Consider the following 14,610-nt stretch of genomic DNA (forward strand, 5'->3'; position numbering starts at 1 on the left):
ACACACTTCTGGATGATCTCTTTTTTTACATCTGAAAGTAAAATTTTACATAAGTAAAATGAATGAGCAATCACGAGTTTAAGTAAATACCATTCATTCCAATGGGGTTAATACTGGTAATTCTTACAACAATGTTCTTAGGAATTTCATACCAGTATATACTTCAATTAAACATGGTCAACATTAGAAGAAACAAAAATGACATATTTTGCATAGTTGCTTTTTTTAGTGTGGTTCATGCATAATTTACATTTGTGCATTTAGCAGAAACTTACAGTGCATATACAGTATGTTTGTTCCCTAGAAATCAAACCCATGACCTTCTGCACTGCTAATGTAGTGCTCTATCACTGAGCTACAGGAATTCTATGGAATTTCAAAGAATTTCAAAAATTTTAATAATGAAAAAGGGACAAATGCAATAAAAAAACATGGCAACATTTAACATTTTTAAATGTTTTCACATTCACTCATTAATGAGAGTTGCTGATCAGGTACAATATGGTTTTAGTTGAAAAGTTATGACTACGTAGAGCTCGAACAGTTGAATTGAACTTGGTTTTGGTGATTAAATAAACTATTTTAGACTGCCACTTGAACTGAACGGTGTGTGATACCTGCGAGTTATTCGGGACATGCGGAGCTGCACTTTTTGTCTGGTGTGCGACCGCTATATTTAGTTATTTTGATTAGATAATCATCAAGTGTTCTAAAATGGAAGCAAATAAAATATGTGCACATACGTACAATATATACATATTGTATGTCATTTCTTAAATTTAATGCTTAAATATCATGCTATCATCTTTAAGCATGACTGTTTGGATTTATATGAAATTGTAACCACTTACACTAAGATTCTATTTGTAACACTAACTAAGATTTATGAAGCTGTATAAGTATTGCTCATGGTTAGAGTTAAATTTTTTTAAATATAGTTTTACATTTTACTGTAAAGTTGAATTTGTTAACTAACATTAATAATCAATGTATGATTAACATGAATATTTTTATTCCTTATGAAAAGTATGGTTCACTACTTTCTGTGTGTAATAAAGTTCAGCACTTTTTTAGTTTTCCTGTACAGTATCGGTTGATTAATCGGTTATCGGCCTTTGTAGCCCTTCCTAGGTAACGTATCGGCAAAAAGTATCGGTAGATTAATCAGTTATCGGCCTTTGTAGCCCTTCCTATGTAACGTATCGGTAAAAAGTATCGGTTGATTAATCAGTTATCGAACTTTGTGGCCCTTCCTATGTAACGTATTGGTAAAAAGTATCGGTTGATTAATCAGTTATCGAACTTTGTGGCCCTTCCTATGTAACGTATTGGTAAAAAGTATTGGTTGATTAATCAGTTATCGGCCTTTGTGGCCCTTGCTAGGTAATGTATCGGTAAAAAGTATCGGTTGATTAATCAGTTATCGAACTTTGTGGCCCTTCCTATGTGACGTATTGGTAAAAAGTATCGGTTGATTAATCAGTTATTGCCCTTTGTGGCCCTTCCTAGGTATCGTAATGGTAAAAATTATCGGTTGATTAATCAGTTATCGGCCTTTGTGGCCCTTCCTAGGTAATGTATCGGTAAAAAGTATCGGTTGATTAATCAGTTATCGAACTTTGTGGCCCTTCCTATGTGATGTATTGGTAAAAAGTATCGGTTGATTAATCAGTTATTGCCCTTTGTGGCCCTTCCTAGGTATCGTATTGGTAAAAAAGTATTGGTTGATTAATCAGTTATCGGCCTTTGTGGCCCTTCCTAGGTAATGTATCAGTAAAAAGTATCAGTTGATTAATCGGTTATCGGCCTTGGTGGCCCTTCCTAGGTATCGTAATGGTAAAAAGTATCAGTTGATTAATCAGTTATCGGCCTTCGTGGCCCTTCCTAGGTATCGTATTGGTAAAAATTATCGGTTGATTAATCAGTTATCGGCCTTTGTGGCCCTTCCTAGTTATCATATCGGTAAAAAGTATTGGATGATTAATTGGTTATCAACCTTTGTGCCCCTTCCTAGGTATCGTATCGGTAAAAAGTGTCGGTTGATTAATCGGTTATCAGCCATTGTGCTCCTTCCTAGGTATCGTATCAGTAAAAAGTATTGGTTGATTAATTGGTTATCAGCCTTTGTGCCCCTTCCTAGGTATCGTATCGGTAAAAAGTATCGGTTGATTAATCGGTTATCGGCCTTTGTGGCCCTTCCTAGTTATCGTATCGTTAAAAAGTCTCGGTTGATTAATCGGCTATCAGCCTTTGTGGCCCTTCCTAGTTATCAGTCAACCTCTAGTTATGATCGTTTTATAAAATAGAATGATTCTTCTGATCCAAACGGACCCAGAATGAGAGCATAGTCACAGATTTTGAATGCATTATGAGGGTTCGTTTGAGGTGCAGAGAAAACGAGCCTCAAGCATCCTGAAGTGTTCTTGAAGACCGTGTTCCACTCCGGGTCTCCTGGTCGAGACGGGTCGTTCGGGTCTCCTCTCAAACCCGAGTGAGGGATAATGATCTCGTCAGTCAGCGTCTGCAGGCCATGGTTGATGACGATCATCTTCAGAGGCTCATGGGACGAGAGATTCCACAGTGTTCCTGAGAAACACAAGAGGAGACATCAGGAGAGTCTGTTTACATTCTCCACAACAAAGAACAATTCCATTCCCAGGACAGTTTTGGGCAGGTTTGATAGTTGTGATAGTTGTCACTTAACTTCACTTCACTTCACTTCAGTGCTCGTGAACAGTTAAGTTTGTTAGTTGAAGTGTTTCTGTAGCTCAAACAGAAGAGAAGGAAAGAAGTCTCTTCTGCTCATTCTGCATTTATTTGATTAAAAATAGTGAAATATTATTGTAATTTAATGTAATTTAATTGTAATGTTTTTTATGTGAATCTCTGTTAAAGTGTAATTTATTTCTGTGATGCTCCGCTGTATTTTCAGCATCATTCCTCCAGTCTTCAGTGTCACATGATCTTCAGAAATCAGAATAATATCATGATTTACTGCTCAAGAAACATTTCTGCTTATTAGCAATGTCGAAAACATTTGTGCTGCACAATATTTTTGTGGATTTTATTTTTTAGTATCCACAGATGAATAGAAAGTTCAAAAGAACAGCATTTATTTGAAATAGAAATCTTTTGTAACATTATAAATGTCTTTACTGTCACTTTTATTTAATTTAATGTGTCCTTGAGGAATAAAATTAATTTATTCCATCATTCCGATAAAAATCATTCATTGGAATCAGTTTTATTTTAATATCATTATTTAGAATTAGATTTTATTTTTATATTTTCTGTTTTCATTTTAGATAAAGTTTTAATAACTTTGTATGTATGTCATTTTTTGTTTTTTTAAATGTGCATATATATTTTTTTTACTTCAGTTTTAGTTTAGTACATAAAGATAAACTAAACGAAAATGCCAAGTAGTCAAGTTAAAGTTTTTTTTTATATTAAATGTACTTTATCTCAGTTAACATTTAGTTTATTTCAAGTAACACATTTTTTGTTATTTTTTTTATGGTTTTGGTTTTAGTTTCACTTTTAGTGACTGGAATCTGAACCAAAATCATTAAATTTCCCATAACTCTGATCCCAGATTTCTAAATCAAACACTTGATTAATTTACAGGAAGCTGCACAAACCTGACATTTATCTGAAATCTTTTCTAAAGTTATGAATGTCTTTACTGTCAATTGATCAATTTAATACTTCCTTTATTAATAAAAATAGTCATTTCTTTTAAGTTAGGGCTGTCAAAATGGCTGATTAACTCAATTATTTTTTTTTTACTTTAATATGATCACAATTTGAATCATATTCTAATTTAAAATGCATAATTTCAGTTAGGGTGAAGAAAAGCTTTTGGCTTCTAAGCAAAGATATTAAGTAAAGATCATGTTTCATGAAAATATTTAGTAAATTTCCTCCGGTAAATATATCAAAACTTCATTTTTGATTAGTAATATGCATTGCTAAGAACTTCATCTGAACAACTTTAAAGATGATTTTCTCAATATTTAGATTTTTTTTGCTCCCTCAGATTCCAGATTTTCAAATAGTTGTATCTCAGACAAATATTGTCCTCCGAACAAACCAGACATCAATGGAGAGATGATTTATTCAGCTTTCAGATGATGCTTTCAGCTTTCGAAAAATTGACACTTATGACTAGTTTTTTGCTCCAGGGTCACAAATGTGTTCTGTTTGATCGTCTTGGTTTCAGTTTTGAAACCAACTGATAACCTTAACGCACACCTAAAATTCGAATGCAAAAATGTTGGATTTATATTTTAAATTCGACAAACTGAAATTTATTTACTTGAAAGCCCTACTTTCAAGTTTTAAGCAGCAGTGCAGTTGAAAGCATGAATGCAGAGATGAACCTGTGACGAGTTCTCGGACTTCCACGTCGTCGGATCTCCTCAGGAGCCTCAGCAGCGCAGGAATGCCGTCCGCGTTCTTGATGGCCACCTTGTTGAAGTTGTCTCGGCCAAAGGAGATGTTCCTCAGCGTGCCGCAGGCCTTGCGATGGACCTCGGCTTTGGGATGATCTAGGAGCCCCACCAGGACAGGGATCCCTCGCAGCTGCCGGACGTCCTGCTTGACCGAGTCGTTCTCGTAGCACAGGTGCTGCAGATACGCAGCGGCGTTTGACTTCACCGGGTCCATGGGGTGGCTCAGCATGGAGATGACCTCTCGTAGGTTTGGGTCCCGCCAGCGCGGATCCTTGCGGATGGTGTCGAGGCTCACCATGCTGGCGCGTTTTTGCGGGACGAGCGTCTGCATGCGGTACAGATCCTGGAAGTACACGTGCGGCAGCAGTGGTGTCAGGTGCTCGTCCGCCGTGAGGTCCAGCATTGGCCTCATGTGATGCACGGCATCCTGCTCCGGTTTGGAAGCGCCGCCGCCACCGCGGATGAATCCGTCCCGGTGGAGCGGCAGCGTGTAGCAGTTCTCGGGTAAGTAGGGCCGGGATGGAAAGGACGGGTGGAAGGGTAATCCATGCAGGAGTGTGACGCTGTGAGTGTTCAGAGTGCCGTACAGAGCTGGCTTGTCCTTGGGAATCTCGTTCAGGGGGTCAGAAGTCAAGCCCGACTCAGGGTGAGGAGGTTGAGCCACGTGTGCGTCCTCCATATCGCTGGAGGAATTGGGAACTGGACACTGAACATCCGGACACGGAGTCTGCAATTCGTCCGACACTTCAGATGAAGCTTCCTAGAGAGAGAAATACAAATATACATTGATTTGAGGATTCATTCGTGTCTGGATGATGATTTAACACTGATGATTTAAAAAAATAATTTAAAAAAAATTCTTTAGAACTGAGTGTTATAGTATCATTATAGTTTTTTTTATTAATAGTTTAAATTAGTTTTTTATTTTTATATTCATAGTTTTTGTTGTGTTTTCTTACTTTTTTTTGTCTATACAGTTTTAATTAATTTGTATTTCAGATTTAAACTAAATGAAAATGAGAAATGTTGGCAACTAGCTTTAATAAAATAAGTTTACGTTTTTTTATATTTCACGTGATCTGTGTTATTTTAGTATTACTGCGATATTATTATATATTATTTTAATATTTTAAATTCGATTTCTGCTTTCATATTCATTTTTCCAAAATGTATTTATAGTATAATATACTTTATTTATAGTAGATATATAGTTTATTTTTTATATCAAGCTTTAGAATTTTTAAAATGTCTATATAGTTTTCATTAATTTTAATTTGAGTTATTTTAGTTTATTTCAGTTAAAGCTTGTTTTATTTTTATTTTTTTATTGTTTTAGTATTAGTTAACCATAATAACCATGTTACAAATATCTAATAACTCTTAAATCAAGATACATTTACTTGAGATGCAAAATTAATTAAGATATTAAGTCTTGTTTTTTTCAGAAAAATTATAAAAATTAATAATTCAAATTAAGTGAGTTTATGCTTAAAACAGGGACATATATTTGCAAACGGAGTCAGAAAATAATCGTGTTTTTCCTTTGAATGAATTTAACACCGTTTTTTTTTTTTTTTATTATCGTAAACTCACAAAATTTTTACCCAGTAAACACCACTAATGATGAGCTGTTTCCAAATGAGACATGAAGAGGCCAAATTAATAACAATACATCGATCTGAACACATTCACAACCTGGATAAAAATGATATTTTCTCACCTGAGGATCTGGACTCTATGAAATCTGATTTAATTTGTGTCCTACTGAGCTGGAAAAAATACTGCGGGGCAGTTTTGATGAAACAGACTGAATTAAATTTAACCCTTCACCACTACAATACTGAAACCAGATGATTCATATTCTTTAATACCGGCTTTCCCAATGAAAAGCTTAAATGATATGTATTTTCTGCCACATTCACCTTCAGGAGGTTGGGCACGATCTGTTCATTGGAGCTGCTGGAGCTGAGTGGGTTGGATTCGCTCTCAGGACTGGACGATTTCTCCGTCCCGATGCCTGAACTCTCAGTCTGTAAAACATCCCAGAAGCGGCTCAGCGAGAGCTCGTTAACATCACATCCACACACACAGCGCCTCATTAGTCTGCAGTTTTAGGCTCGTAAACAATACCTACTTTTAACATCCAAAATGAATCATTAGTCATGAATTATAAATGATTTGTTTACAAAAAGAACCTGTTAAAATAATTATTTTTGGCTCTGAAATTCTCCCCTAACGATTAATATTTAAATCCTTTTTTATTGATGTATTGAATTGCCTAATGAAACCCGGTTATTAAGCAAATGCCTGTTGATATAAGAAGACAGATGCCAACTATGAGGAAACATGATGTTCTTCCTCAGTATTTATGTCTTGTTTTTCAATACAAATATCTAAACATTCTTTAATTAAGATACATGTATTTGAGAAGCAAAATTACTTTAGGTATTACATCTAGATTTCTAAAAAATTTATTATTGTTTTCTTACCTCACCAAAGGTTATTTTTCTTGTTTTAGACATACATTTTAATTTTAATTTTTTTTAAATAAGACTTAATATCTTAATATACTTTTACGTCTCAAGAAAATGTATCTTTTGAATCCAGAAGAGACACATAAAAAACTTTTCATGAATTTTTTTAGTAAGGGTAAGACACTTTGCAAATGCTTTAAGACCCTCAAAATATACATCATTTATTTTTTTCAGAATTTGTACAATTATTTTTTAAGAGATATAACCATATTACGTGTTCGGGTCATTTTTGACCCGGGTATGTATGGAGCACCGTTAGTGCCAAAAATATTTTTTGTATCTATTGAGTTAAATTAGTGTGAAAAAAACTTTTATTAAATAAATTTTTTCTTTCTATTTGACAAACTTATGGGATGGAAATTTGGTTAATATACATTTTGATAAATTTCATAAATTTGGATTGTTAGTTTAATTAAATATCATTAAGGTTAATACCGGTAATTCACAGATTATATAATTTCATATATTTCATAGCATGTCATATTCAAATGAAGTTTCTCAGCAATATTGGGAGAAAAATATACATTTTTTGCATCATAGTTTTTTTTGGTATGGTTCATGTGTATTTCGACGTTTGAAGGAATTTCTAAATTTTTAAATAATCAAAAATTGATGCATGCAGTAAATACATGGTAAGGTTGCTGATCAGATACAATATGATTTTAGTTGAGAACTATTAAGTTATGACTGTTCAAACTTCAGGTTAAAATGGACCAGAAATTAAAAAATCATATACTGTATGTACTATGAAGGTTAAGAATGTTTAGATATTTGTAATTGAGAAAAGGTCAAAGATACTGAGGAAGAACATCATGTTTCCTCATAGTTGGCATCTGTCTTCTTATATTAACAAGCATTTGCTTAATAACCGGGTTTCATTAGGTAATGCAATAACTGAATAATAAATTGATTTAAAAGTATTTAAATATTCATAATTTGGCTTGAATCCGAGAACAATGAAATCCTTATTGTAACAGGTTCTTTATATGAGCGAATCATTTATAAATCATGTTTTACAGTGTTCGTACATGGGTTTCTGTGTGATTTGAGCTTGCAGGGTTGGACAGGTCTGAGGACGGGGTTTCTGCCGTCTCCTCCGTCTGCTCTTTGGTGTCTCGAGCTGAAGTTTCAGCCGGTGATTCCTCTGAATCCGGCTTCTTTTGGACCAAAGGGAAGAATACGAACAGGAGACGTTAACATGAGATCAGGTAGGTCATGTTTTAACAAGCACAACTTCACTGATTCACAACAGAGTTTCTCAAACCGTCCTGATGAAACATCTTCACATAAAATAACATTATGAGATCACTGAAAGCTCTTTGGTGTAAAAGTCACCTCTGGGAGATTTCACTTAAATATTCTGGTCTCAGCGGTGCTCGCAAACACGCTTAAGTAAAGTAAGCAGAACTTCCTCCAGAGCAGCGTTGAATTATACATGAGCTCTGCTTCATAAACACAACACACACTCCGAGAGACGACTTACACACTTCAGGAAAAACATCTGCACTGGAACTGCTAACAAGAGCGAGAAATAACTCTACACGATTCATCATTTACAAACTTCTTTTAAAAGCCATGAAAGTGTCCAGTGCATCATTTCTTACAATAAATGCCACTTGCTTTGCTTTGTCAACTGAACTGAACATGAACTGAACTAGTAAAACTCTAGTAACCACAGATTTATCATGATTTACACTATGCAATCAATTTTAGCAATAAGCAGCTCTACAGAAGACATTATTAAACTCAATTTAGCTCATGTATGTGTGAATGTCATTGTTTTATTTTATAAAGCACAGCAAGAGTCATTTATTGTGAGGAAGATGCACAAACACACTTCTAGCTTTTACAAAGACATTCAACGTGATTCAGTTGAATCCTCTGACTTTTTGCATCATTGATTCTGTTATTTATTAATGCGGATCTGCTTTGAATCAACATGATTAAAAACTAAATAAATGTAAGCATTTATTTTTAGATCCTGTAACTAGACAAATATCATTAAATCTAAAAAGATTCAGGATTGCATTGCATTATGATCATTTCTTCTTGTTTATGCATCCCTCCTGAAGATAAAAGATACTTAAATATGCAATAAAATAGTCTATGCATGTATTTTGGGTCACTGTAATTCCAAAGGTCTCATTCAATCCAAAATGAATCTGTGCTGCATAATGATCTTTTTTTCTATGAAGTCAAATATGATTGAGTTGTTTCATGCAGACATTTAGATTTCAGCATTATTCCCTTGATGAAGCGCTTCAGGAGAGAGAGAGAGAGAGAGACATCAGGATGGATGTGTTGTTGATGTATTTGTACGGTGACTCCATGGAAACAAGCATCAGTCTCAAAGGCTCTGAATCTGGTTTTGTTCTGTCTGGATCGCTCTTGGATTGGTGTTTGTGTTTATTAACTGACATTTAACATCACTCAACTAGCTTTCTTTTTCCTGTAGAGAATATGATTGGTGTTCGCCTGAGAAAAACTGTGATGATAGCGTTTCTATGCAGTTGCTAAGGTGTTCTTAGTGGTTGTTAGGGTGTTGCAGGTGGTAACTAGGGTGTGTTCAAATGACCAACTAATAGTGGTGCTTAGAAAATGGCACTAAAATGTATTTGTATTTATTTATTATATTAACACATAGTTCAACTGTAGAATATGAAGTAATGAACTGAACTAGTAAAACTCTAGTAACCACAGATTTATCATGATTAACACTATTTGAACCATGACATATTTAGTAAATGTAATAGTAATAATACATTTGGCAAAATTAAAAAGAGCTACAGTTTCGCTTATGTAACAACATGGTTCATTGTCAAAAGGAAGAAATGACCAAAAAAAGACATGATCAAGTCATTCGAATGAGAACGAAACAAATGCAAATATGATTTAAAACAATATAGATGATTTTAAAATCATTTTATGAAAAATCAGAAAGGAAGCACAGTTGTTTCAGAGCTGGAGCAGGTGATGAAAGATCATGAAGACGAATATGTATGTCTTATTAAACACATGCACTGATGAATGAGCCGCAATAAGAAAGCAAATAGAGTCAGTCCATGTTCTTCAGTGCTGAATTCCCACCTCACTGAACACCAGATGCTTTTACGTGGACTGTTCCCGTCTTACCCACTACGTCATGTGAAGTGTCCCATCCATCCATCCATCATCCATCTCATCTCATGCACATCAGCTCAGCTCAGTGTCAGTGTGTGCTCAAGGGCAGTGGATCCGCTGTCACAAGCCCAAGTAGGACACATGAACCAGGCTCTGTGTCTGCCGCCTGCAGTGGTCGGGTTTGTATGCGGCGCATCAGAGTTTACATCTCACTGTCAGACGCGCAACAACGCGAACCCCTGCGGTATGAGCACAGGCGCACGCATGCAGCAGCAAACCTGTATTTACATGCGATTCCGCCACATGTGTGAAGCTGGCACACAAGCACACGATCCCATCCGCAAACAGCAGCAGCGGCGCACAGAAAGATCCAGAGCAGGAGAGGCGATGCCCACCCAGCCCTGGCATCCACTGCTGCTGCAGACGCACGAGCATCACCGCGCTGCGGGAAAAGCGACGCAGACACTCACCTCGTTCACCTCCGCAGGCATCCTGGCGACGCAGAGCGGCGAGTGTGCGCTGTCTCCGAGCAAATACAGCTGTCTGTCTGCGGATCACACATGAGCAGCCATCCTTCCTCCTGCCTCACGCGTCCACATGCACTCGATCATGCTCTCACGCACACACATGCACACGCGCGCACACACCCCCAGCCTCTCACACACACACACACACACACACAAGCGCGCGCGCAGCTCAGCGCAGTGGAGGAGATGCTGAATCAACAGCACGATTCACACACACTCTTCACCGCCCGACGAGGAGGAGAACCACATCCAGTTAGTGTTTATCATTCATTAAATGAGATCCTTAGCGCTCATTAAACCGCATCAGGGAGATGAGACGAGGAGCTCCGGATGTTACTGATGCAGCACACACACACACACACAGAGAGAGAGAGAGAGAGAGATAGAGAACACACACAGAGAGAGAGAGAGAGAGAGATAGAGAACACACACAGAGAGAGAGAGAGAGAGAGAGAGAGAGAGAGAGAGAGAACACACACAGAGAGAGAGAGAGAGAGAGAGAGAGAGAACACACAGAGAGAGAGAGAGAGAGAGATAGAGAACACACACAGAGAGAGAGAGAGAGAGAGATAGAGAACACACAGAGAGAGAGAGAGAGAGAGAGAGAGAGAACACACACACAGAGAGAGAGAGAGATAGAGAACACACAGAGAGAGAGAGAGAGAGAGAGAGAGAGAGAGAGAGAGAACACACACAGAGAGAGAGAGAGAGAGAGATAGAGAACACACAGAGAGAGACTTTTGACTTTTAAACTTCTTTTAATTTACACCATTTTTTCAAAACATTACAAAACTAATACAAAAACAAAAAATAAAACCAGAACAGTTTTACCAATTAAAAACCATGTCTCCACACTCACTCATTGTCACTAAAGCATCTCTTACACCCCACCTTGTTTTGAAAAAAAGTACATTATCAGTTTGTTTATAATACGCAAATTCAACAGCAACCCTAAATTCTACCAATGATTTAAAAAGAGGCAACAAGTCAACATCTTGACCCACGTTTTTACATTGATGTGTTTTCAGGATTGCCAACTTGGCATGTCCTATTAAAAAATTGGCAAGTACACACCTTTCACGACATGATTGGTTATACTTGCAACCAAAGATAAAAAGGGTATTTGTAAAAGAAAATCCCAATTTCGTAATTAGTGTTCCCAAAAGTACAAAAAGTGGAGCCAGTCTAGAACATTCACAAAATAAATGAAACACAGTGTCAGAGGCCTTACAAAAAGAACATTCAGGTAAAACCATTTCATTGAACTTGGAAACAAAGTTGTTTGTAGCCAAGACACTGTGAAGTATTCTCCACTGTAGATCTCCACATCTTTTAGGAACTGGGGGTTTGTACAACAGCCTCCATGAGGGATTTACATCTCTGGGCACAGAAAGGTAAGCTCTCCACTTAGTGTCTATTCTTACCTTCAGTTGGTCAAAGTGTGCGGATTTAGCACAAATATGGTAAATTATTTTCTTCCCCATTCTTTGGAAATCCAAAAATTCAAACCCCTTTAACAAGAAACTATTAGTATTCTCTTCAAGTTCCAATTTTTTTGGAACAACTTTTAATGCTGGAAAAGTCTTAAATACCATACAATCAATTAAAACAGAATCTATAAGTGAAGTTAATACTGGGGGGAAACAAGCTTTAAAGCTCTTAACCATCCCTTCCACCATTCTTACTGACCTTATCCCAACCTGGTCAGCAAGTGACTGATCCGTTCGCCACTGACCTCTTGTTGTATCGAGCAGGTCCATAACTCTAGTTACTCCTGCATTCAGAAACAACTTAATTACAGAACCCGATAATGAAAACTGTGTCTTAAAAAGAGGATTAAAAAACAGAGGTTCTGCACACCCATAATTTTCATCATCTACTCTTGAGAATTTTAACAAACTCCATGAATGAAAAATGGATTCATGAAATTTCAAAAGAGAGCAATTCGCATTTTCAACATAAGGCTTCTCAATTAAAAATAACTCTCTGTCAAGATCTGTTCCTCCAAGATCTTTAAGAATATACAAGCAATAATCAATCCATGGCTTTCCATCTGAACAGTAGAGCAGTTTTTGCAATGTTTGCAATCTCATTGCTGCAATTTTGGATTCAACGTGTATAAGGCCTTGACCTCCCTCTGAAACAGGAAGATAGAGAACCCCAGGAGGAAGCCAATGATGGCCATTCCAAAAGAATTCAACAAGTGCCCTTTGAACCTTTAGTAACAGTTCTTTAGGGGGATTTAGCACTGTAACCTTATGCCACAGCATTGAAGCTGCCAGGTTATTAATTATAAGGCATCTCCCTCTAAAGGACAGCTGTGGGAGAATCCACTTCCACTTCTGGATTTTGCCAATAACCCGGTCAACCACTCCTTCCCAATTCTTCTCCATGTACTGGTCAGTTCCAAAATAAATACCAAGAACTTTAAAGCCATCATGGGCCCATTTACACTGATTTGGAAACTGAGGAGGTCCTGAACCATGCCAGTCTCCCATCAACAAAGAAGTACATTTTTCCCAATTTATACATGCAGAGGAAGCTTTCTGAAAAGTATTCAAACATGAAATAATATTATCAACATCATTTGAATTCTTAATAATCAGAGTTACATCATCGGCATATGCTATCAGTTTTACTTGGGGAACTTTAGGGCAGCCAGAACCACCAATACCACACAGTCTTTTTCTCAGCAGACTTAAAAAAGGCTCAATAGAAATAGCATAGAGTAAACCCGATAGAGGACACCCTTGTCTTATTCCTCTTGTCACTGAAAAGGGTCTTGTTAATGTACCATTAACTCTTAACATGCTAAAAATATCATTATACATCAGCCTAATACAGGACACAAAATTCTGACCAAATCCAAAAGCCTCAAGTGTCTTGAATAGATAAGAGTGGTCCACCCTATCAAAGGCCTTTTCTTGGTCCAGAGAAAGAAGGCCGATGTCCAGGTTATGCCTTTTTGCCACTGTAATAATGTCTCTAACCAAAAAAACATTGTCAAATATTGTTCGGTTAGGAATACAATAAGACTGGTCATTGTGAATGACGGTTTCTATACAGTTCTTCAATCTGTTGGTTAAGGCTTTTGAAAATATCTTAAGATCAACGCACAGCAAGGAGACAGGGCGCCAGTTCTTTAAACAACCAAGGTCTCCTTTTTTGGGGATCAAAGTTAAAACTGCTCTCCGACAGCTTAGAGGAAGGGTCTCTTTTTCAATACTTTCCATCAAAACGTCATAAAAGTCCTGACCAATTAAGTTCCAAAAAGCCTTATAAAACTCGGCTGAGAGACCGTCCAAGCCAGGTGACTTTCCAGGATTCAATTCCTGAACAGCTCTTGAAAGTTCAGCCATTGTTAAAAGACTCTCAAGATCCATCTTATCCTTGTTTGACAATTGTGGCAAGTCAGTCAGAAGTATGTCTGCTTCTACTCCATTACAAGGCTCTGCACGATACAACTCTTCATAAAAAGACATAGCAAAAGAATTAATTTCCATTTGTGTTGTTAATACTCGTCCATCTGGGAGTTTCAGTTGATGAAGATGCTTATGTGCTGCTGTTTTTTTTCCAAGTCCGAAGAAAAAAGCAGTAGGAGAGTCCATATCATTTAGACGAGTGAACTTTGCCCTTAAAAGGGCAGTTTTACCTTGTTCTTCCGCTAAATTGCGTAAAAGAAATTTATTCCTTTCGAAAGAATCAGTGGAAGTAGAGCTTGTAGTACTTTGACTACTTAGTCCAAGAATTTCTTCTTCAAGAGCTTTCATTTTCTCTAGTAGGGCACCCCTGCTATGTGCAGTAAACTGCTGACAAAAAATTCTAATCTGTATCTTGCCCACGTCCCACCATTGACTTAAAGACTGGAAATTTACTCTCTCCTCTCTCCAAGAACCCCAAAAAAGGTGAAAAGAGTGAATAAAAACGTGATCCTGAAGTAACCTATTATCAAAGTGCCAGAGTGATTTATAAGAT

At 36.9% G+C, this 14,610-nt stretch overlaps 1 protein-coding gene across 1 annotated transcript in view; it reads right to left on the minus strand.

Moving 5' to 3' along the window:
- Positions 1–10,771, minus strand: part of arvcfa (ARVCF delta catenin family member a) — a 21,794-nt gene extending 11,023 nt beyond the window's left edge. The window contains exons 1-5 of the mRNA XM_059544945.1: positions 10,579–10,771; positions 8,017–8,145; positions 6,377–6,484; positions 4,383–5,214; positions 2,403–2,586 (exon numbers count right to left, since the gene is read on the minus strand). Of these exons, the coding sequence (XP_059400928.1) occupies positions 2,403–2,586; positions 4,383–5,214; positions 6,377–6,484; positions 8,017–8,145; positions 10,579–10,599 (1,274 nt within the window). The 5' untranslated portion in view covers positions 10,600–10,771. The remainder of the gene's footprint in view (positions 1–2,402; positions 2,587–4,382; positions 5,215–6,376; positions 6,485–8,016; positions 8,146–10,578) is intronic.
- Between the last annotated feature and the right edge of the window lie 3,839 nt (positions 10,772–14,610).

Source organism: Carassius carassius, chromosome 49, assembly GCF_963082965.1.
Source record: "Carassius carassius chromosome 49, fCarCar2.1, whole genome shotgun sequence".
NCBI classification, from domain to species: domain Eukaryota; kingdom Metazoa; phylum Chordata; class Actinopteri; order Cypriniformes; family Cyprinidae; genus Carassius; species Carassius carassius.